The sequence below is a fragment of the Scyliorhinus canicula genome, chromosome 15, assembly GCF_902713615.1.
Source record: "Scyliorhinus canicula chromosome 15, sScyCan1.1, whole genome shotgun sequence".
NCBI lineage: Eukaryota > Metazoa > Chordata > Chondrichthyes > Carcharhiniformes > Scyliorhinidae > Scyliorhinus > Scyliorhinus canicula.
In genome coordinates, this window is record NC_052160.1 from 128,240,444 (window position 1) to 128,264,757 (window position 24,314).

The 24,314-nt window shown below is 48.5% G+C and overlaps 1 protein-coding gene across 4 annotated transcripts; it reads left to right on the forward strand.

The window, feature by feature from the left end:
* Positions 1-397: 397 nt before the first annotated feature.
* On the forward strand, positions 398-23,880 carry LOC119978418 (protein PHTF1-like). 4 transcript variants are annotated; one of them, XM_038820050.1, is made up of 18 exons: positions 398-556; positions 2,923-2,998; positions 3,285-3,341; positions 3,869-3,938; positions 6,942-7,100; positions 7,196-7,352; positions 8,541-8,613; positions 9,054-9,209; positions 9,761-9,850; positions 10,791-11,012; positions 13,621-13,749; positions 14,088-14,357; positions 15,151-15,282; positions 19,260-19,346; positions 20,431-20,586; positions 20,822-20,917; positions 23,104-23,229; positions 23,315-23,880. In XM_038820050.1, exons 2-18 carry the CDS (start codon positions 2,954-2,956, stop codon positions 23,330-23,332), a joined length of 2,043 nt encoding a protein of 680 aa, XP_038675978.1. In that variant the 5' UTR covers positions 398-556; positions 2,923-2,953; the 3' UTR covers positions 23,333-23,880. The 4 variants fall into 4 exon arrangements, with proteins under 4 accessions (XP_038675978.1, XP_038675981.1, XP_038675979.1 ...); XM_038820051.1 differs by lacking the exon at positions 398-556 and adding an exon at positions 2,048-2,186; XM_038820052.1 differs by lacking the exon at positions 398-556 and adding an exon at positions 2,175-2,197.
* The last annotated feature ends 434 nt before the right edge of the window (positions 23,881-24,314 follow it).

Consider the following 24,314-nt stretch of genomic DNA (forward strand, 5'->3'; position numbering starts at 1 on the left):
GGGTTTGGGCAGGTTGGGGCTCGGGGGGGGGGTTAGGCAGGTTGGGGTTCGGCGGTTTGGGCAGGTTGGGGTTTGGGCAGGTTGGGGTTCGGCGGTTTGGGCAGGTTGGGGTTTGGGCAGGTTGGGGCTCGGGGGGGTTAGGCAGGTTGGGGTTTGGGGGAGTTTGGGCAGGTTGGGTTCGGGGGGTTTGGGCAGGTTGGGTTCGGGGGATTTGGGCAGGTTGGGGGGGGGTTTGGCAGGTTGGGGTTTGGGGGGGTTGGGCAGGTTGGGGCTCGGAGGGAGGTTCAGTGGTTTTCTGAATCTTATTTGAGGTCCATGGGGCAGAAATGGTTAATGGGATCTTGCTGTTCCCTTCATTCACTTCTTTGCTCAGTGATTGGTGCCGGGGGAGGGGGCGTGGCCGCTCTGATTAATTATTCAGGAGGTGATGAATATTCCGCCCTGGTTCTGGGTTCCTGCTCCGGGTCAATATTTAGGAATTGCTCCATGTTCAGGTCCAGCAGCGGCTTCACTTTGAGGCCGAGGCCCAGCTCCCGGGCCCGGGCGGCGGCTTCAGGTGAGAGCGGAACCGACCGAGAGGCTCCAAATCCCCGGGGACAGGGACAGGGACAGGGACAGACAGCCCCGCGGCGGGACCCGGGGTTGGGGGTGGGAGAGGGTGAGAGGATTTGATGGTGACATGAAGGGGGGGGGGGGGGTTGCGGGAGTCTTGGGGGTCAGGGAGGGAGGGGGGGGGGGGTTGTGTGGGTCTCATATGGGGGGGGGGGGTTGTGGGGGTCAGGGGGTCTCATATGGGGGGATGGAGGTTGTGGGGGTCTCATTGTGGGGGGGGGTGGGGTTTGTGGGAGTCTCATTGGGGGTGGGCGCTGTGGGTGTCTCATGGGGGAGTGGTGGTCTCATGGGGGAGTGGTGGTCTCATGGGGGAGTGGTGCTCTCATGGGGGAGTGGTGGTCTCATTGGGGGGAGTGGGGGTCTCATTGGGGAGGTGTGGGAGTTTCATTGGAGGGGCTGGGTCCCATTGGGGGCGTGGGGAGTGTGGGGGTTGTATTGGGGGGGCGGGGGAGGTCTCATTGGGAGGGGCGTGTGGTGTGGGGGTCTCATGGGGTGGGGGCTTGAATCTCATTGGGGGGGCAGGGGTCCCATTGTGGGGGTGCAGGTGTTGTGAGGGTCTCATGGGGGGGGGCCTCGGGGGAGGGGGGTGGGTTGGTTGAGGGGGTCTCATTGGGGGGGCCTCGGGAGGGTGGTGGTGTTTGGGGGGTTGGGGTTGGTTGAGGGGGTGTTTGGTGGGGGGTTGTTTGGGGGGGGGGTTTGCTGTGGGGCTCTTGGGGTGGGGTTGTACTCTGGTTGTGTGGGGTCTCTAGGGGTGGGCGTTCGGTTGTGGTGGTCTCGGGGGGGGGGGGGGTTTGGTTGTGGTGGTCTCGGGGGGGGGGGTTTGGTTGTGGTGGTCTTGGGGGGGGGGGGGGGGGGTTTGGTTGTGGTGGTCTTGGGGGGGGGGTGGGGGGGGTTTGGTTGTGGTGGTCTCGGGGGGGGGGGGTTTGGTTGTGGTGGTCTCGGGGGGGGGGGTTTGGTTGTGGTGGTCTCGGGGGGGGGTGGGGGGGGTTTGGTTGTGGTGGTCTCGGGGGGGGGGGTGGGGTTTGGTTGTGGTGGTCTCGGAGGGGGGGGGTTTGGTTGTGGTGGTCTCGGAGGGGGGGGGTTTGGTTGTGGTGGTCTCGGAGGGGGGGGGTTTGGTTGTGGTGGTCTCGGGGGGGGGGGGGGTTTGGTTGTGGTCTCAGGGGGGGTTCTTCACGGTGATGTGGAGGAGGTGTTGGGGAGGTCGCAGTGAGGTGGAGAGAGCTTCGCAGATAGAGGGGCCCTGGTTTGGTGAGGGGCTCGGGGGGTTTGGTCATGCCTTGCGGGGGTTGGTGGTGTTTCGGAGAGGGTGTGATGGTCTTGATTGGTTTGTGGGTTTTTGGGGAGACTGATGGTCGGGGGCGGGGCTGGGCAGTGTCCCAGGGATGCTTTGTAGTATGATGGGGGGTTCTTGGAAGGAGTTCTTGGGGGTTGATGGGGGTTCTTGGAAGGAGCGTCTCCGCAAGATTGAGGCGGTCCCAGTGTTGGAGGGAAGACTTGTGGAAGTTGAGTGTTTCTGGAACAAAGGGCTGGGGATTAGAGGGCAACCTCCGGTTTGGAAGGGGTTTCAGGACAAGGTAAGAGCAAGGTAACACAGTAGTTAGCACGGTTTCTTCACAGCGCCAGGGACCCAGGTTCAATTCCCACTTGGGTCACTGTCTGCGGAGTCTGCATGTTCTCCCCGTGTCTGCGTGGGTTTCCTCCGGGTGCTCCGGTTTCCCCCCACAGTCCAAAGATGTGCAGGTTAGGTGGATTGGCCGTGATAAATTGCCCCTTAGTGACCAAAAAGGTTAGGTGGGGGTTACTGGATTATGGGGATAGGGTGGAGGTGTGGGGCGTAAGTGAGGTGCTCTTTCCAAGGGCCGGTGCAGACTCGATAGCCAAATGGCCACCTTCTGCACTGTAAATTCTATATTCGATGAAAAAATTCAATAATTGTGGGTGTTTCCGATGTATTCAGAAAGTGAAAGGTGAAGGAAAAAGTGTGGGATAAATGGCCGAGCTTGGAGTAAATGAGGAAATGTTGGTTACATGGTGTGAGCATGTTGTATATAGGGGTGTGTGAATATATAATGGGGAGGGGGAGATAGATACGAGGGGGGGGGGGGGGTTAAATGATTCACCAGGTTCTCGGTTTGATGCCCCAAACTCTGATATTACTGCCATTGATCACACCATCTCTATGTAATGGAAATTTTTGGGGGTGGGTTTGTTGACGCTGATTTAAAATCAGCAGCAATGGTGTTTCCCTTTTTTTGCAACAGTCGTAAACCCGAGATTCACTTACTGCTTTATTTCGATTTTCTCTTCCAGATAAGATGAGTCGCTGGTGACAGAGCACCAAATGGCCTCAAAAACAACTGACACCATAACATGGTACCAAAGGAAGGTATGTACCCAGTACCTGGGGTGAAAAGCGAGCTGCAGCTGAGAATTCCTAGAACAATATCGTACTTGCATCACAGGAACTGCTCTTGGCTGTTTGTGTTTTGCTCGCTCCCTCCCGCACACACACACGTACCCCTCCATACCCTGTTTCTCTCCAGTTAATTATGTGAGTTATGGCAATAGAATCACAATCCTCGTATAATTGTTGCTACAACAAACAGAACGAGGAGAAGTTTCCATCATTCTTTCGTTGAGTAATTTATCTGATTGGGATTGTTCTGTTTCAGATTGGAGCGTACGATCAACAGATCTGGGAAAAGTCCATCGAGCAAACGGAGATTAAGGTGGGCTGTGCAAATGGAGTAACAGCTCCATGCTTCTTGCCTCTTTCCCCTGATTGAGAGCCTCACTTATTTTTTTTGTAGACCTGGGTCAGGGTGCACCGTGGGCAGAGTGGTTCAGGTTGGGCTATTAATGCATTAATCGCAGTGGTGGTTAGAGCATTTGCTACAAATTGATCCGGTGGTTTTTCCACTGAGGATCACGTGGATCTGTTCTTGCCAAGCCAGAAGGCTGAAAGGGACCCATGACAGTTCCCAATTCTGGAGACTATTTTTAAACAAGGCATTGAGATTTTTTTTTTAAATTCAAAATCCTTTCTAATAAGTAATTACCCTCAGTGATTGGTGCCTGTGTGTGCAAAAGGCATCAGTTAATCTGTGTGTATATCGAGTACAGACGGGTCAGTGTCAACAGACAGGTTAATGAGAGCCACTTTAGGACACGTGGGATTAGAGAATGTTTACACCCCTTTCACCAAGGAAAACCAAGAAACCACGCTAATCTCAATCCTGTAAATATTTAACTTCAGGGACTGCGAAGCAAACCAAAGAAGACAGGCCGGATAAAGTCTGACCTGATAGATGTCGACCTTGTGAGAGGTGAGAGCAGCGAGGGAGTTTTCACCATTTATTAATCACGTTTTGTCTTTCTAACCTAGCTCGGCAGTGCAGCAGATAGCAACAATATCACTTCATGCAGAGTGTTCATACGTAGTACGACGCTTCGGAACGGCACGGTGGCAAAGTGGTTAGCACTGCTACCTCCCAACTCCAGAGACCCGAGTTCAATTCCGGCCTCGGGTCACTGTCTGTGTGGAGTTTGCACTTTCTCCCCGTGTCTGTGGGTTTCCTCCGGGTGCTCTGGTTTCCTCCCACAGTCCAGAGATGTGCAGGTTAGGATTGGTCATGCTAAATTGCCCCTTAGTGTTCAAAGGTGTACAGGTTTAGTGGGTTTTATAGATCATAGACTTTACAGTGCAGAAGGAGACCACTCGGCCCATCGAGTCTGCACCGGCTCTTGGAAAGAACACCCTACATAAGCTCACATCTCCACCCTATCCCCTTAACCCAGCAACCCCATCTAACCTAAGGGCAATTTTGCGATGCCAATCCACCTAACCTGCAGATCTTTGGACTGTGGGAGGAAACCGGAGTACCCGGAGGAAATCCATGCAGACACGGGGAGAACGTGCAGACTCCCCACAGACAGTGACCCAAATGGAAATCAAACTTGGGACTCTGGTGCTGTGAAGCCATAGTGCTAACCACTACACTACCGTGCTGCCCCGTGGTTATGAGGATAGGATGCGGGGTGGACCGAGGTAGGGTGCTCTTTCGGAGGGTTGGTACAGACTCGATGGGCCGAACAGGCTCCTTCTGCACTGTACATTCTCTGAGCTGCAGTAGACCATTCAGCCCCTCGAGTTTTCTACCATTCAGTTAAATCATGGCTGATCTGTATCTTGGCTCCATCCGCCCATACTTGTAATGTAAACTGCCAATGTAAACATGTCACGCTGTAATGACACTCTACCATCCATTGGTGGAGTCCAAGATTGGTTGTTGGCAAAATGGCCAACGTCGCAATTCTTGCGCTTCAGTAATTATGTACGTTTATAGATAATGTGTTGGAGAAACATACAGAAGGCCATTCAGCCCTTCAAACCTGCTCCGCCATTCATTATGATCATGGCTGATCCAGTTTAATGCCCTTATCCAGCCTCCAAACCCCACCTTCCACCACCGTTTCCTTTGATCCCTTTAGCCCTAAGAGCTATATCTAACTCCTTGCAATTTCATAACATTTTGGCCTCAACTACTTTCTGCGGTAGTGAATTCCACACTACCAAAGAGGATAATCTCACATTTTTCCACATTATAATGCATGTGCCCACTCACTCAGCCAGTCCAAACCCCGCTGAGGCATCTCTGCATCCTCCTCACAGCTCACCCTCCCACCCAACTTTGTATCACCTAGGATCCCAACTGCTCACATTATATATTGATGATTTGGATATAATACATTTAGTTCCCTCATCCAAATCATTAATATATAATGTCAGCAGTAGGGGTCCCAGCACAGATCCCTGCGGTACCCCACTAGTCACTGCCTGCCAATCAGAAAAAGACCCAGTTATTCCAACTTTTGCTTCCTGTCTGCTAACCAGCTTTATCTCCATTTCAAAACACAACCCACAATGCCATGAACTTTAACTTGACATAGTAATCTGCGATGTGAGGCCTTGTCAAAAGCCTTCTGAAAGTCTAAATAAACCACATCCACCAGTTCTCGCTGGTCAACTGTACGAGTCACATCTTCAAAGAATTCTAATAGATTTGTCAAGCATGATTTCCCTTTCATAAATCCATGCTGACTTCGTCTGATTACACCACTGCTTTCCATATGCTGTGCTATGAAATCCTTGATGATGGACTCTAGCCCTACTACTGACGCTAGGCTCACTGGTCTAGAGTTCCCTGTTTTCTCTCTACCTCCCATTTTGAATAGCGGGGTTGTGGTACATAAACACTGATGTAGATTGGGCGGGCCAGTTTTCTGTTTTCGTGCTGGACACTCTCATAGCTTTGAGCACACAGGAGCTGGAAACTTTGGAGGGACTCTTGTGTTCTGTGCTGATGGTCCCACACCCAAGGAAGGTCCAGTGGGTAAACCGTCCTTACATTGGCCTTGTCAATGAGGGCTTAGTCAGGTTTGAGGGCAGGACATGATGAAAGGAGGCAAGGGACATAATTTGATAATACAGTTGCATTTTGTTCATGACCACAGCAGATTAGGTAGACGCATGGAATGCACAGAAAGAGACAATTCAGCCCAAATTGGTCTGTGCTGCACCCAAGCCCAATCCCACCCTGCTTCATCTCCCCCTGTCACCCAATCCTTCCATGTCTTTCTCCCTTGTGTGTTTATCCAGCTTTCCCCTTAAATGTATCGATACTATTCACCTCAATCACTCCCCGGGGTAGCGAGTTCCACATTCTCAACACTCTCCGGGTAAAGACATTTCTCATGAATTCCCCGCCGCATTTAACAGTGACTGTCTTATATTAATCACCCACTAGTTCTGGACTCCAACCAGAAAGGCGAACATCAGGTCACCTGCCCACCTTCTCTTTTCTAGGGTTAAAAAGAGCCCCAGCCTGTTTCGCCTTTCCGATAGTTCTAACCTGGGATGTAGCATAGTGGTAATAAGAATGGACCAGCAATCCAGATGCCCCAGCAAATCCAGTGAGGACACGGTTCAAATCCCATCACAGGCAGCTGGTGGAACTTAAATTGAATGAATAGATCTGGAATATAAAGCTAGTCTCCGTAATGGTGAAAACCATCATTGATTGTTGTCAAAACCCACTTGGTTCACTGCTGCCCTTTAGGGAAGGAAATCTGCCGTCCTTGTCTGGTCTGGTCTGACTCCAGTCCCACAGCAATGTGGTTGATTAGCACGCCATTCGGCTCAGGGCAATTGGGGATAGGGTTAGTGTGTTCCCATGAAAGATTAAAATTAATCTCTCTGTTTTGTTACCATTCTTGTAAAGATAACAATTTCCTGTATATCATTTTAACCGGTTGTCTTCATTATCCAGGATCAACTTTTGTCAAAGCGAAACCGGAAAGTCCCTGGACTTCTTTAACCCGGAAGGGGATAGTGCGAGTGTTATTCTTTCCGCTCTTTTACCAATGGTGGATCCAGGTAACCTCGCTGGGTACCTTCACATGGCTACTGATCCTCTACCTCTTGGAAGGTGCTTTGCAAAAAAACGTTATGGAACATTCACTTCAATTGTAACGATTCTGTCTGAAGTGAGACTGATTGTGTTGCCTATTTTTGTTCTTTCAGTGGTGGCGGTCGGTCTCTATTTGCTGGTGCCGGCCTTGTACGTCAGTGAACTTGTCAGCCCGATGGTTCTGATGCTGCTGCTGGGCACAGTCCATTGTCAGATAGTCTCAACCCAGCGACATACTGCTTCACCTTCAAACGGAGGCAGATGCAGGAGGTGAGCCTTGTGATGGTGATAATTACGACGCAGTGACGCAACTTAACTTACAACGAATCCTTCTGTAATTCTCAAATTGAATTTTAAAAAATGTTCAGCCATGTCGATTTTCTTTCCACCATAAAAAGCTGTCAGCATTTAGGGCGATGCCATGGAGGGATTTGGAATTTAAATTGAAGGCATTGCAAGGATCGGGAGGTGGGCTGATCAGCAAGCACCGAGGTGGATGGGCATTGGTTTGAGTAGGAGACAATCTGGCCCACTACCTGAACTCCTTCAATATTAACTGTTTCATGTCAGGATTGGGATTGTGGCTTCATGCTCCATTGTATCCAGAGCCTGAATGTGTGTCTCGTTTGCAGCGATGAGAAAGGGACGCAATGCTCAAGGTGGGATAGAAACAGAACTGGACACAGTGCTCCAGGTAAGACTGAAACAGAACTGGACACAGTGCTCAAGGTGGGATAGAAACAGAACTGGACACAGTGCTCCAGGTAAGACTGAAACAGAACTGGATACGGTGCTCAAGGTGGGATTGAAACAGAACTGGACACACCGCTCCAGGTAAGACTGAAACAGAACTGGATACGGTGCTCAAGGTGGGACTGAAACAGAACTGGACACAGTGCTCAAGATGGGTCTGAAACAGAACTGGATACAGTGCTCAAGGTGGGTCTGAAACAGAACTGGACACTGCTCAAGGTGCGTCTGAAACAGAACTGGACACAGTGCTCAAGGTGGGACTGCAACAGAACTAGACAGTGCTCAAGGTGGGCGTGAAACTGAACTGGACACGGTGATTAAGGTGGGACTGAAACAGAACTGGACACAGTGCTCAAGGTGCAGTTTTGAGTATGAAGTCTACAAACACCTAATTGATCCCCCAATGATGCAATTCAGCATTTAATTCACATTCTCTGTTGAAGCCTGTGGTGATTGGACATGTCATGACTTTCGTGCTCCTGGACTAAAGGGTTATTATGACAAGCCTTGATGGACTTTGATCCCATGCACCTTGAGGTACAAGTTTCTAACAGTGAACATCCCACATCACAGAAATCCCTTCTAAGTTTCGGAAGTGCTGTTGCTCCATTTTATTGCATAAAGTTTACATGTTTAAAGGTGTATTTTTACCTCTTTATTGGTATATTTTTACTAGTTTAATGGTGCAATTTTCTTCTTTCTAAGGGCAACGCAGACGAGAAACCTGTCGAGGAAAGTTGGTCGGTGTACCATAGGCCCTGGACCTAACTCTGGAAGAGTAAGTTTTCTCACCGTCTGTTAAGAACAGCAGAAGGCCATTCAGCCCCTTGAGTCTGTCCTGCCATTCAATCAGCTCATGGCTGTTGTGCACCCGAACCCCATTGACCCTCCTTTGCATCATATCCCCACACACCCTTACCTGTAGATCGGCTGCTCTGCAGTTTGGTGACTAGCGCATGGATTAACCAGGCTAGATAATTGCACAGGATTAACTAGAAGATTGGTTAAAAGTGCGTGAATTATCAGGTAGATTGGTTACTGGTGCTTGTATTAATTAGTAGATTGGCGAATGATACAGAACTATCCAGGAGATTGGTTAATAATGCGTGGATTCATTGGCACAGCCTTCTCGCTCACAGTAATGTTTTACGGGTTCACTGAAAAGCACAATTATACTTCTTGGGAGAAGCTCATTTCACTGTGGTGGGTTGTCCCCAGGCCGCTGCAAACCGGGGCTCGGATGAAAATTCCAGTGAGGACACGGAGAGCCAGTCGCGACGGTTGTTGCGTCAGCAAAACCGGGAAGTGACTTTGAACGACTGTATGTTCCGGCTAAGACGGAGGCCACAGGGTAAACCTCGGGGAGCAGCAGAGGTAACTCGGATTATTTTCACTCGCTTGCGGGTTAACTCGGATTATTTTCACTCGCTTGCGAGTTAACTGGGATTATTTTCACTTGCTCACTGTCGCTGTGATTTCATTTCTGTGGTAACGCTCCTGCTGAAATTCAGACCTCTTGAATCGCACACCGTGGAGTGATGTTTAATTCTCTCAAACGAGTGTGGGCTGCTTACAAAAGGTACTGCAGAGATTCCAGGGTTGGAGTGATCATCTGGACTAGTTCTGATCGCTTCATTGGGCCGGAGAGGAATTTCCCTGGTTCTTTTCTCAAATTGACTTGGGTTTTTAATCTAGTTTTCTGCCTCACCTGGGAATGATGTTTCTGGGTGCGCTGGAGAGGGAATGCATGTGCAGTGGTGCATGAGGTGTCACAATTGCGTGGGGCAGGTTGGTTGGCCAATGTGTCTTCACCCGTCTGGTCGCATGTTAGAAACGTGACTGAAACCCATACTATCCACACACTGAAAATCAAACTTGTGAGTCCAGCCTTGCTTACCGCAATCTCTTTCCCCACGGGATTACAGGGCGGAGAAATAATTCCAGGATGGGAGATTCCAAAACGAGACTCTGACAGTTTGCTGGACTCTGAGATCGAATCTGCAGCCCCAACTCAGGTACAAAGAGCCACCTCTGGGTTTATCAAGAAGCTTTACACAGGATCAGGGGCGAGGGAACCTGTCATTGAAGCCCCGTCATGTGTGGGTGTTCGCCCCCTCAACAAGGTCATTGAAAGGGGGTAGAAAGCGATGAAACTACTCTGGAAAGGTGAGCGCCCCCTGAATCAGTGAGTGAAAGCAGCTGCATGTGCGGAGATGTGTCCACAATGAATTTCCAGCTGAGAGGATTCCTGGATAGAATGTGCGATACAAGATTTGTAGGGACAGTACCAGAAACAGGAGATTTATAACGTTTAATTCTTTCAAACGAGAAAGCGGACATTACTGGCTAACAGCAAAAGGTGATAAATCCCATGGACAACATTGGAAGAAGAGTGTGGGGGATTCTCTTCGGGTCTGGCTTTTTATTTATTTCTGAATCTTTTTTGTTTATATAAATTTAGAGTACCCAATTACTTTTTTTCCAATTAAGGGCGGAAATGTAGCGTGGCCAATCCATCTACCGTGCACATCTTTGGGTTGTGGGGGTGAAACCCACACAGACACGGGGAGAATGTGCAAATTCCACATGGACAGTGACCCGGGGCCGGGATCGAACCCGGGTCCTCAGTGCCAAAGGCAGCAGTGCTAACCACTGCGCCACCGTGCTGCCAGATTTATTTCTGAATCAGCGCTGCCAAAAACATGTTTGGTCATCGTTCCTGCTGTTTGTGGGATGTTGCTTTGGCTACCACGTTGGTCCATCTATAAGTAATAAATGTAGGTCTTTCTAACAATCTGATTGGGATCAAGGGGAACTCCAGACAGTTACTGGTTCCAGATCTGGTTATTGTGGAACAGGTTCTTGTCCAGTGTGTGTGAGATCAGTGGGGTTTGCCTTCACAGGCCTGCGCAACCTCTTGTTTTGTAGATATATTTTTCTTTTTGTTTCTTTCAGGGTGGTTCAAAGTCCTACGTGAACTTGAGCTCTTTGAGCTGCAGCACCTTGCGGCAGGATTCGGACAGCAGCCAGCACGGTTCGGAGACCGAGGACATGCTGTGGGACGACCTCCTGAATGGTCCGCGGTGCCATTCCTCCTACACCAGCGAGAGCGAGTGTGAGGGTGTCCAGAGAGTGACTCTGCCCAAGAAAACATCCATGGAAGAGCCGTACCAACAGGTGGGCTTTGCTGATTGGCCATCGTTTCTTTCAGCAAATTGTATTTATATTGTGCCTTTAGTGTGTTAAAACATCCAAAGACAGTTCACAGGAGCGTTATCAATCAAAGAGCTAGCATAAGCCAGGGGGGTGAATTCATTTAGAGAAGCAAAATACTGCGGATTCTGGAATCTGAAACAAAGAACAGAGGAGGCTGGAATGCTCAGCAGGTCCGGCAGCGTCAAACAGGCGAGAAACAGAGGTGACATTTCGAGGCCTTGGACCCTTCATCAGAACTGAAAGGAGGGAGAATGTCAGAGCAAACGAAACTGCATCAAAAAGTAGCAACTTTTAAGATCAAACAATGGATGATCTGGTGTGACGGGGAGGGGGTCTTTTGCATTGAGGCAGTACATGTGAGGGATATATTTTTTTTAAGTAGAGACATGAAAGGGGGGTTTACGGTGGAGGAGAAAGGTCAAAATCTAAAGTTGCCGTCTCGACGTTGAGTCCCGAGGGCTGCCACGTGCCCAAGCTGAAGGTGAGATGCTGCTCCCCCAGCTTGTATTGGGCTTCACTGGAGCATTGCAGCAGGCCCAGGACTGGCATGTGGGCACGAGAGCAAGGTGCTGAGTTAAAATAGCACACAACCGGAGGGGTGGGGGGGGGGGGGGGGGGGGGGACATGCTTGCGGACTGAACGAAGGTGTTCCACAAACCGGTCACCCAAGTCTGTGTTTAGCCTCACCCATGTGGCGGAGCCCCCATTGGGAGCAGTGAATACGGCAGACCAAATTGAATGAGGGGCAAGTGAAATGTTGCTTCACCTGAAAGGAGTGTCTGCAGCCTTGGTCGGTTAGGAGGGAGGAGGTACAGGGACAGGCGTTGCGTCTTCTGCGATTGCAGGCGAAGATGTCGTGGGATGGGGAGTTGGGCATGGTGGATGAGTGGACCAGAGAGGGTTTGGTCCCTGCGGAATGCTGACAGGAGGGGTGGGGAAGATTATTTTAGTGGGGCCATCATACTGCAGTTGGTGGAAGATGATCCTTTGGATGCGGAAACTAGAGGGGTGAAAAATGAGGACAAGGGGGATTCTATTAAGGATCTGGAAGGGATGAGGGCAGAGGTGCAGGAAATGGCTCAAACCTGGTTGCGTGCCCTATTAACCACAGTGGGAGGGAAAACCTCAGTCAAGGAAAAAGCAGACATGTCAGGAGCACTATTTCAAAGGCGGCATCACCAGAACAGATGCGGAGGGGGAGAAATTTCATTCTTGGGGTGTGGGTATCACTGGTAAAGGCAGCATTTGTTGCCCATGTTGCCACTGAGAAGTCGATGGTGGGCTGTTGCTCTGAACATAACTGAGTGACTTGCTCGGACATATCAGAGGGAACATAGAACAGTACAGCACAGAACAGGCCCTTCGGCCCTCGATGTTGTGCCGAGCAATGATCACCCTACTCAAACCCATGTATCTACCCTATACCCGTAACCCAACAACCCCCCCCCTTTTAACCTTACTTTTTAGGACACTACGGGCAATTTAGCATGGCCAATCCACCTAACCCGCACATCTTTGGACTGTGGGAGGAAACCGGAGCACCCGGCGGAAACCCACGCACACACAGGGAGGACGTGCAGACTCCGCACAGACAGTGACCCAGCCGGGAACCGAACCTGGGACCCTGGAGCTGTGAAGCATTTATGCTAACCACCATGCTACCGTGCTGCCCCTGAAGTTCAGGATGGCATAATTCCTTCCTGAAACAAATGGGCTTTTCCAACAATCTGGTCACCGTTACTGAGCCTAGCTTTTTATTCCAGATTTATTTAAATTCCCCAGCTGCTTTTGCGGGATTTGAGCTCGTTTTGGGATCATTAGACCGGCCCTCCGGACTGCTTCAACGAAAGCAAAACACTGCGGGCGCTGAAATCTGAAACAAGAACAAAGAAAATGCTGGAAATGCTCAGATTCTGAAAGCTCACAGACCTGAGACGTTAACTCTGTTTCTCTCTCCACAGATACCAACGGACCGGCTAAGTATTTGCAGCATTTTATATTCCTTAATCTCTCGGGTCACTCATCCATTAACATGACCAGTATGTCACTGTACCCACCATATTATGATTCCACATCTCTGCATCTGATACACTATAGTCAGTGTAGCCTTGAATACCAGCTTCTCTACCCACTCTCTAAGCCTTGCCGTCTGATAAGGCACCTCGTGGAGCATTCGGGGTGTCCTGAAGTCGAATTTACAACTGAATCTACACCCTGTCTCAAAGTGTGGGACAGACACCCACATTACCAGAGTGAGGGGCAGTTTGAGAGCTGTTGATACAAGATGTTGTAATGAATTCCCTCTAATGCTCACCAGTGAGTGAGTAACCCACCAGTAAAAGTACATTAATGCAGGATCACCGCATTGTGCCACACTTTTAACATCTCTTAATTGCTAACCTACCCTGGCTCCTCAAATTTCTCAAATCCTTCCATGGGGCCCCTGATCTCTCTATCTTGCTCCAGTCCTACAACATGCCAAAATCTCTGCTCTCTTTCCTTGGAGAATAATCCTGCTTGATTTCGATAGCTTGTATTTAGAACTAAATGCATTTTATCTTGATTTCAGAACCACTTGCACTGGCTATCTAGCACCAGTTCGAGCTCGCAGCGAGTCAGCGCCATCATCTGGGAAGGAAACGACTGTAAAAAATTCGACATGTCTGTTCTGGAGATTAGCGGAATGATTATGAAGCGGGTGCGTTTCCAGACTCGAGACAAAACTGGAGCCGGACAGTGAGGAGAGTTTGAATGTAACTTGGGGACAGACCTGGAATAGAGAGATTCATAGGGAGTGAGGTGAAGAACCTGGGGCAAGGGTAGGAAGGAAAGAGTTCGGGGGAGGGTAGCAAGGGTAGAAGGGGCAGGGATTGGGGAAGGAAATCCGAACAGGGGAAGAGTTGGGTTGTGGTATCAGGAATGGTGACCCAGGGGAGGTGATTTAATGTAAATTTTTCCGCCTTCACCTTTTCAGAGTTTTGCAGCCTCTGTGGGATCCTTCCCATCACTCATATTTTTCTCCTGATTCCTCAACAGGCCAGTACCTTTGAGCAGGAGAATGGTTACCGGATCCTGGGATACTTGGTGACTACAGTCCTCACTCTGCTACCCTTTGCGTTCCGCCTCTTCCAGCAGGACCTGGAACAGCTGGCCACGTACTCCATCACAGAGCTACTGACTGTTGCCTGTGGTGCGAAACCTGATGGATTGCTCATCGCCCTGGTGCTCATTAATGTTTTAGAACGGTTCTGCCTAATGTGGATGGTTTTCTTCATTCTGTGTGTGGCAGAGAAAACGTACAAACAGGTGAGTGGCAGCAGAGTCTTGCTCTGACATTTTACTCTCTGGTCACACGTTGTGGGCAGCACAGACTAGGCCAGCATTTATTGCCCCTTCCTAGTTGCCCTTGAGAAGGCCCTTTTTGAACCCTCTGCAGCCCCTGTATAATATGGGTACACCCACAGTGCTGCTAGGGAGGGGGTTCCAGGATTTCACCCAATGGCAGTGAAGGAACGGCGATAGATTTCCAATTTAGGATGGTGAGTGACTTGGAAGGGAACTTCCAGGTGGTAGTATTCCCAAGTGTTTGTTGTAAAGGTTGTGGGTTTGGGAGGAGGTGTTGTCTAAGGAGGCTTGGTGAATTCCTGCTGTACAACTCGTAGATGCTGCTGCGCGTCGGTGATAGAGGGAGTTAATATTTAAGTTGGTGAATGAGGTGCCAATCAAGTGGGCTTCTTTGTCCTGGTTGGTATCAAGCTTAGTGTTGTTGGAACTGTACTCATCCAGGCAAGTGGAGAGTATTCCTTCACACTCCTGACTGGTGCCTTATTGATGGTGGACAGGCTTTGGGGAATCAGGAGGTGAGTTACGTGCCACACGATTCCTAGCCTTCGACCTGCTCTTGTAGCCACAGTATTTATATGGCTAGTCCATTTCAGTTTCTGGCCAGTGGTAACTCCCAGGATGTTGATGGTGGAGAATTCTTCAATAGTAATGTCATTGAATGTCAAGGGGAGATGGATTCTCTCCTGTTGGGTATGCTGGTCTGCCTCTCTGAAAGAAGAATAAAACCTCAATTTGTTCATTGATGTCTGCACAGCGATTCCTGTTTGCCAAGCTCTTCAGCCATCTGACATCAGCTAGGAAGGCTCGCAAGTCCGAGATCCCTCATTTTAGGTTGAAGAAGGTGCAGAACATCAAGATGTGGTTGTCACTGCGCTCTTACTTGAAGGTCAGTATGGGAATCATTGAATGATACAGCACACTAGGTCAATTAAATAAGGAAAAGCTGTTTTCAGCGGCGGGAGGGTCAGCAACCACAGGACACGGATTTACGGTGATTGGCAAAAGAACCAGATTTGACGCGAGGAACCATTTTCTTATGCAGTGAGTTCCTGCGATATGGAAGGTGCTGCCTGAAAGGGCGGTGGAAGCAGGTTCAACAAAACTCAAAGATAAATCATTTGAAGGGAATAAATCTGCAGTGATAGTAAGCAAGAGCAGAGATGTAGATATAATTGAATGGCCCTACCAAAGAGGCACAGCATGATGGGCTGAATGGTCTCCTGTGCTGAATGAATCATTCTATGAGAAGGAGGTAATTTTTCCAATGTGCCTGTGCTAGATCTATTTCTATTACTCTCGATGTGATGAGTGTGCCTGTTGCCACAAAAGTCTGCAATTAATTTTTTTTAAATATATTGGATTGCGGCAACATTGGCAAGTCTAACATTTATTACCCATCCTTAATTACCCCTTAAGGAGGTGGTAGTGAGCCTTCTCTTTGAACTGCCACAGTCTTTGTGGTGTAAGTACACCCACAATGGAGTTGGTGAGCAGTATGTGGCAAGAACGGTAGGAGGCAAGGACCAGGACAAACCCCTGGGAGGGACTGAGCTTCAGAAGGTGCAGCCGATCCATTGGCCAAAGGTCGTGGGTGGGGAAGAGACTGGGAGGAAATTCCCTGGTAACCGGGAGGCCTGTGAGTGGAGAGCCAGAGGCAGATGGAAGTGAAGGGGGCCCCAGGAGTTGCCAGCTCTGGATGAGAGTGAGATTCGGGACTGCTGCCCGTTGGGATGAACCTGGAACTGGTCCAGAAAGACCAGCAGCAGCTAAAGTTCACAAACTGAGTGGGCATGACCTACGTGGCCTGAAAAACAGCATGGTGTAGCTGATGAGTGGATTTAGTCTCAATAATCAATCACCAAATTCTCTCGAGCAAGCCGATATTGCCAAAACCTTTAGCATTGACTGAGCCACATACACCAGCACAGAATGGCAGGTTAATTGAAGGTGTGTGGGTTAATGGATAATAGATGAGCTGATTGTGAGTTTTGTTTCAGTGTTTGACAAGGTTAATTTTGAAGGTTCCCGTCCACATTACATCTATCCTACTAGCAATGCAAACTCGTAGGCCATGTGTGGACAAAGAGAGGTGAGAGAGATTGAATGAAACCTTCCAAAATGAAGACAAGAAATGGTCCCCCCCCACCCCCAAGGTGCACATGAGCAAAGCTGCAGAGCAATAAAATGTGCAGCAGATTGAAGTAAACGGGCCGCTCACCAATCACTACACTTGGGGTAAGCTGCCCGTGCGCTTGATGCTCGGAGGAGTTTGAAGCCTGTCCAGTACAAAGAGAAAGGATAGTAGTGGAAAGTTGTGTGTGGAATCAGAGGAGATAGGGGAAGCGTTAAATGGATATTTTTCGTCAGTGTTTACACTGGAGAAAGACAATGTTGTCGAGGAGAACACTCCGGTTCAGTCGACCAGGCTAGATGGAATTGAGGTTCAAAAGGAGGAGGTGTTAGTAATTTTGGAAAATGTCAAAATAGAAAAGTCCCCTGGGCCAGATGGGATTTATCCTAGGATTCTCTGGGAAGCCAGGGAGGAGATTGCAGAGCCTTTGTCCTTGATCTTTATGTCGTCTTTGTCGACAGGAATAGTGCCGGAAGACTGGAGGATAGCAAATGTTGTCCCCTTGTTCAAGAAGGGGAGTAGAGACAACCCTGGTAATTATAGACCTGTGAGCCTTACTTCGGTTGTGGGTAAAATGTTGGAAAAGGTTATAAGAGTTAGGGTTTATAATCATCTTGAAAAGAACAAGTTGATTAGCGATAGTCAACGCGGTTTTGTGAAGGGTAGGTCATGCCTCACAAACCTTATTGAGTTTTTGAGAAGGTGATCAAACAGGTGGATCAGGGTAAAGCTGTTGATGTGGTGTATATGGATTTCAGTAAGGCGTTTGATAAGGTTCCCCACGGTAGGCTATTGCAGAAAATAAGGAAGTATGGAATTGAAGGTGATTTAGCGGTTTGGATCAGTAATTGGCTAGCTGAAAGAAGACAGAGGGTGGTGGTTGATGGCAAATGTTCATCCTGGAGTTCAGTTACTAGTGGTGTACCGCAAGGATCTGTTTTGGGGCCACTGCCGTTTGTCATTTTTATAAATGACCTGGAAGAGGGTGTAGAAGGATGGGTTAGTAAATTTGCAGATGACACGAAGGTCGGTGGAGTTGTGGATAGTGCTGAAGGATGTTATAGGATACAGAGGGACATAGATAAGCTGCAGAGCTGGGCTGAGAGGTGGCAGATGGAGTTTAATGCGGAAAAGTGTGAGGTGGTTCACTTTGGAAGGAGTAACAGGAATGCAGAGTACTGGGCTAATGGCAAGATTCTTGGTAGTGTAGATGAACAGAGAGATCTCGGCATCCAGGTACATAAATCCCTGAAAGTTGCCACCCAGGTTAATAGGGCTGTTAAGAAGGCATATGGTGTGCTAGCCTTTATAAGCAGGGGGATTGAGTTTCGGAACCACAAGGTCATGCTGCAGCTGTACATAACTCTGGTGCGGTTGCACCTGGAGTACTGCGTGCAGTTCTGGTCACCACATTATAGGAAGGATGTGGAAGCTTTGGAAAGGGTTCAGAGGAGATTTACTAGGATGTTGCCTGGTATGGAGGGAAGGTCTTACGAGGAAAGGCTCAGGGAATTGACGTTGTTTTCGTTAGAGAGGAGAAGGCTGAGAGGTGACTTAATAGAGACATATAAGATAGTCAGAGGGTTAGATAGGGTGGACAGTGAGAGTCTTTTTCCTCGGATGGTGATGACCAACACGAGGGGACATAGCTTTAAATTGAGGGGTGATAGATATATCAGAGGCAGTTTCTTTACTCAGAGAGTAGTCGAGGTGTGGAACGCCCTGCCTGCAACAGTAGTAGACTCGCGAACTTTAAGGGCATTTAAGTGGTCACTGGATAGACATATGGATGAAAATGGAATAGTGTAGGTCAGATAGGCTTCAGATGGTTTCACAGGTCGGCGCAACATCAAGGGCCGAAGGGCCCGTACTGCGCTGTAGTGTTCTATGTTCTATGTTCTAATGTGAGGAAACATTGGTTGGCTGCCTTTGTCCTTCGAGGTAATAAAGTCGTGGGTTTGGGAGGTGCTGTCTGAGGAGCCTTGGTGAGTTGCTGCAGTGCATCTTGTAGATGGTACACACGGCTGCCACTCTGACGATGTCCAACCAGCTGCTTTGCCTTGGAGCAGATCTGTTCAGAGGAAAACTTAAACAGACGTCCATCAGCAAAGTGTTGATATTCAGCGAACCTTTTGAGCAAATGTCTTATATTTACTTTTGTTCCCTTAGACTTGCCCAGTGGCCTGGCAGACTGAGAGAACAAGATTTAAAAACTACTTCAATTGAAACATCAGTCCCCCATCCAGATTCCAACATTTCTGGGTTTAAAGATACCTCAGAAAGTGGACTTGTGAGATAGCTTAATCCAGAGAAGTATTTGGGTGGTGATTTCTTCACCCAGAGAGTGGGCTGTGGAATTCGTTACCACAGAAAGTAGTTGAGGCCAAAATATTTTGTGTTTCCAAGAAGCAGTTAGATAAAGCACTTGGGGCCAAGGGGATCAAGGGATGTGGGGAGGGGTGGGTTCAGGCTATAGAGTTGGATGACCAACCATCATATTGAAGGTGGAGCAGGCTCAAAGGGCCTCCTCCTGCTCCTATTTTCTATGTTCCGAAACCTCAACTGGATCATTGCAGTTCAAACTTAAATAAAAAGCCAGCTGTCTGATTTATTAACATCCCTTTCTCTCTATCTCTTTCTGCCACTCACTGTTTTCTGACCCTACCCCATAATCTGTGGGACTCCTGCTTTTCTTGCAATCTTCGCTCTTTATCTCTTTCCCACTATTACAGAGACGGGGTCCACAGCGCTCGGTTGATGTCATTGTTTCATCGGCGTTCTTACTCACTCTGTCCATCGCTTTTGCCTGTTGTGCTCAGGTAAGACTCAGAACCTGTTTCAGTTTATTGAGGAAAGGTGATACACATTTGTCTCCTGTCCCTCAGGGAATTCATGATGGATGGTCAGTGCCAGCTCTGCAACTTCTGATGTCACTTGAACCCTTCAGTCCTTAAACCCTAACCCCAAGTGTTATTCCCACTCATACGTCCGTCCCCCCCTCCCCACCCCATGCTGGCAGCTGGTAAGTTACCCAGGAACACGCAAACATCACCTTCATGAAATAACTTAGTGCCAGAAACTTATGGGTTCAGGTTTCACTCCAGAGATTTGGGACCGCAATGCAGGCTGACCCTCCGGTGCAGTACTGAGGGAGTGATGCCCTGTTGGAAGGTGCATTCTTTCAGATGCGAATGTTAAAATGAAATCCCACCTGCCCCCTAAGTTGGATGCAAAAGATCCCACGGCCATTATTCCAAATAGAGGGAGGGGATTTATCCACAGTGTCCTGCCCAATATTTATTCCTCAAACAATGGTATAGAATTTACAGTGCAGAAGGAGGCCATTCGGCCCATCGAGTCTGCACCGGCTCCTGGAAAGAGCACCCTACCCAAGGTTAACACCGCCACCCTATCCCCATAACCCAGAAACCCCACCCAACACTAAGGGCAATTTTGGACTAAGGGCAATTTATCATGGCCAATCCACCTAACCTGCACATCTTTGGACTGTGGGAGGAAACCCACGCACAGACAGTGACCCAAGCCGGAATCGAACCTGGGACCCTGCAGCTGTGAAGCAATTGTGCTATCCACAATTCTACCGTGCTGCTCCCGTGGTCATTACCACGTTACTGTTAGTGAGGGCTTGCTGTGCACAAATTGGCTGCTGCATTTCCTATATTGCAACAGTAACTACCCTTCAAAAAAGTACTTAATTGACTTGGGACACCTTGAAGTCATGAAACGTGCTAAGAAACTTCTGTTTAGTGAAGGCTGGAGGTAATGATTACACCAGGAGGCTGGGTTTGTTTATGTAACGAATTAAGATGGGGGTGTCTATATATTAGTTATCACAGAGATTCATTTCCATAACACAAACAATTCATTTTTCTCAATCCTCAGTTCCTTCATGGCCACATGAGCTTTTTGGATTCTTTGTATAACTGGGAACTATTGATCTGGGGAGCCGCTCTGGCTGTTTTCCTCTTGAGGTTGGTCACACTGGGTTCAGAGGTCAGCAGGAAATACAATAATGTCTCCATCTTGCTCACAGAACAGGTATGTGCCAAATGTTTAATCAGTGGAGCCTGTTAATTGGGTAGATGGGATCCTGTTAAGATTTTGATAATTTGTAGGCCTGCATAAATTGGACCTCCATACATCTGACATACCTGTTTCTTATCCAGGAATTGTTTTTATCCATGGGCAAATTTGCAGAAAATTATAGGGAAATAGAGAACGGTGGCTTTGGCAGACCATGCTGAAATCTTAAGTGCTTTTTCTTTGCCAATAGATTAACTTGTATCTTAAGATGGAGACAAAACCCAACAAGAAGGATCAGCTGTCAATTGTTAATAATGTGCTAAAGCTTGCTACAAAGTTACTGAAGGTGAGAAGCTCTCGCACTGTTTTTCTTCCATTACTTCTCCCTTACTCACACCTTCACTCTCACCTGAGAAAGTACCGCACTGGATTATTGGCGGTGCAGTTTTAGGCGAGATGATTGCCGTACTCGTGCTTCCACTCTTTCACACTGTACTGGATAAACAGCGGGCGGAATTCTCCATTAGCTGATGCCGAAATCGGGAAAGGTGATTGGGCAGAGAATTGCTTTGGACGCTGAAATCGTGATTCTCCGTGACCTCGACAGTAGTGTTTATTGCGTTCTGAAACGCATGTAGAGTAAACACCGTTTGCATATCATTAGCGGGCCCGCCCCGGTATTTTCCGGGGCCTCCGCGATTCTCCACCTCCGATGGGCTGAGTTCCCGACGGCAAGGTTCACTAATGCTTTTAAAAATCTTTGAAATCGCCGTGGCGCCTGCTGAGGGAGAGGGGGTATGGAAGGTGTCAAACATCGCCATATTTCACTGACAGTTGTGCTGCTAGCCGGGGGCAGGGCTTCTGCCAGGGCTGGGGGAGTAGTGGGGGTGGCCAGGAGGTGGGTTGGAAGTCGGGATGGACACGGAACGCCATTGCCACAGCCGGAAGGCAGCCGTACACACCACTAACAGCCCACTTTGAACTTGGTGCCCTCTGGCCCCAACCAACCCATCAGCTGTATTGGCGTGCTCCAGGACAACCAGTGCCATCTTGTTAGAGATAGAGAAATACAGTACAGAACAGGCCCTTCGGCCCACGATGTTGTGCCGAACTTTTGTCCTAGGTTAATCATAGAATTTTGGACACTAAGGGCAATTTATCATGGCCAATCCACCTAACCTGCACATCTTTGGACTGTGGGAGGAAACCCACACACACACTGGGAGGATGTGCAGACTCCACACAGACAGTGACCCAAGCCGGAATCGAACCTGGGACCCTGGAGCTGTGAAGCAATTGTGCTAACCACAATGCTACCGTGCTGCCCTTAAGAACAAATTAATCTACACTCCATTACTCTACCATAATCCATGTACCTATCCAATAGCCGCTTGAAAGTCCCTAACGTTTCTGACTCAACTACTTCCACAGGCAGTGCATTAAAGACCCTACCTGTGACATCCACCCTATATCTTCCACCATTTACCTTAAATTTATGTCCCCTTGTAATGGTTTGTTCCACCTGGGGAAAAAGTCTCTGACTGTCTACTCTATCTATTCCCCTGATCATCTTATAAACCTCTATCAAGTCGCCCCTCACCCTTCTCCGTTCTAATGAGAAAAGGCCTAGCACCCTCAACCTTTCCTCATAAAACCTACTCTCCATTCCAGGCAACATCCTGGTAAATCTCCTTTGCACCTTTTCCAAAGCTTCCACATCTTTCCTAAAATGAGGTGACCAGAACTGCACACAGTACTCCAAATGTGGCCTTACCAAGGTTTTGTACAGCTGCATCATCACCTCATGACTCTTAAATTCAATCCTTCTGCTAATGAACACTAGCACACCATAGGCCTTCTTCACAGCTCTATCCACTTGATTGGCAACTTTCAAAGATCTATGAACATAAACCCCAAGATCTCTTTGCTCCTCTACATTGCCAAGAACCCTACCGTTAACCCTGTTCTCCGCATTCATATTTGTCCTTCCAAAATGGACAATCTCACACTTGTCAGGGTTAAACTCCATCTGCCACTTCTTAGCCCAGCTCTTGTTGACTGGGATGAGTGTGTGGGGATTGTAATGTGTGGCTGCACTTTGTCAGCCTCCAGAGTGTCAATCATGCACGATTTTTCATTGGAACGAATATGTTCCATGTTCAGCAGAATTGGTTCAGGTGTGGTGGCAGTTTTTCTGTCTTGAAAGTTCACGAATTCTGTGTTGGCGTAAAACATGTAGTCTCAAACAGAGAATCCTGGCCAGTGCGTCTGTAAATGCCTCTCGGGAATAGGAGCAGGGCTGTGTTCTTTTGCCTTATGAACAGCCCATTGGCATTTACTAACTCACCTGAAGAATATCCTCTCATGGTAGGTGTCTTGAGGATTTTATTTGTCCAGAAGAGACACCATCTACCAGAGGGTTTGAGGAGGGGAGAGAAAACAGGCCCACCCAGTTGAAGGGTGTCAGTGAGTGATGGAACAATTGGAAATGGGGGCAATGTTTTCTGAGCCATGCTGTTCTTTCCCCAACAGGAGCTGGACTCTCCTTTTAGAGTGTACGGACTGACTATGAATCCACTGCTGTACAACATTACACGGGTCGTCATTCTGTCTGCGGTATCTGGAGTGATCAGCGATCTGCTGGGCTTCAATCTCCGGGTGAGTTACCCCACAAGCAGCCACAAGAGGTTTGACCCGACAAATCAAAAAGTTTAATTATCTATTTTTCTTTCCCTTTTCCCAGCTGTGGAAGATTAAATGACCGAGGGAAGTTGAAGGAAGAGGACACATCATTTTGCTGAAGGAGAGAGAGGGGTCTTCTACGACCAGCAATGTCTCCTTGTCCTACTGCTAAGTTATCAGAACATTGGAATGGAGTTGAGGCAGAGCGGCCATGATCTTGCTGAATGCTGGCTGAAACCCCCACCATGCACACCAGGTGATGGAAATGGCCATAAAAACTCCAGTCAGGCAACTGTGTAGAGGACCCTTCCCCATCCTTTAAATTGCACAAAACATTCTATCTTCCTGGACCTGATACATTGACAGGTGATGAGTATTTCCTGTTATTGCCTATGCTTTCCCCAACAACCTATATCTCCTGTTGTGGGTAGAGACCTGAGCTGCATCTGCCTCAGCCCCAAGCTGGAACTTGAGGCTGACAATGTAAATATTATATCCAAGGACAAATTGTTGCTAAAAATCATGTTAATTTTATTAGGAGTTGGCTATTGTGTAGCAATCTTCAGTTTATTGCCGCGTGTGTGTAATTACATTTCTTTCCAAGTAAAGTTCCACTCACTGCTTTGAGTATTTTTCATTCATTGGAGGACTTGCATTTACAAAGGGCCGAGTAGGGTTTTGAATTCTATTCACCTACCCTTTGCACATGGTTGGGTTGTAGGGGTGAGCATGGAGAATGTGCAAACTCCACAGAGACAGTGACCTGGGTCTTTGAACATTGACCAAGGAGACTCCCCCCAAAGGCAGCGCTCCCTTGTCAGCCTAGATTATCATAGAATCCCTACAGTGCAGACAGGCATTTGACCTGCACCAACCCTCCGAAAGACCCCCCCCAACCCAGTCTTGTGTGGAGTTTGCACTTTTTTGTTTCCAATTGAGGGGCAATTTAGCATAGCCAATCCCTCATGCTGTGGGGCAGCAGTGCTAACCACACCCCTTAACTCTAATTGATAATTAACTTAAGTTGGACAGCTATTATCCTGACTTGCTTTATATATAGT

Coding starts and splice junctions, on each gene's coding strand:
- LOC119978418 (XM_038820050.1), top strand. CDS start 2,954: ATGGCCTCAAAAACAACTGACACCATAACATGGTACCAAAGGAAG. Junction 3,939..6,941: donor AGATGTCGACCTTGTGAGAG/GTGAGAGCAGCG, acceptor TTCATTATCCAG/GATCAACTTTTGTCAAAGCG. Junction 9,210..9,760: donor AACCTCGGGGAGCAGCAGAG/GTAACTCGGATT, acceptor ACGGGATTACAG/GGCGGAGAAATAATTCCAGG.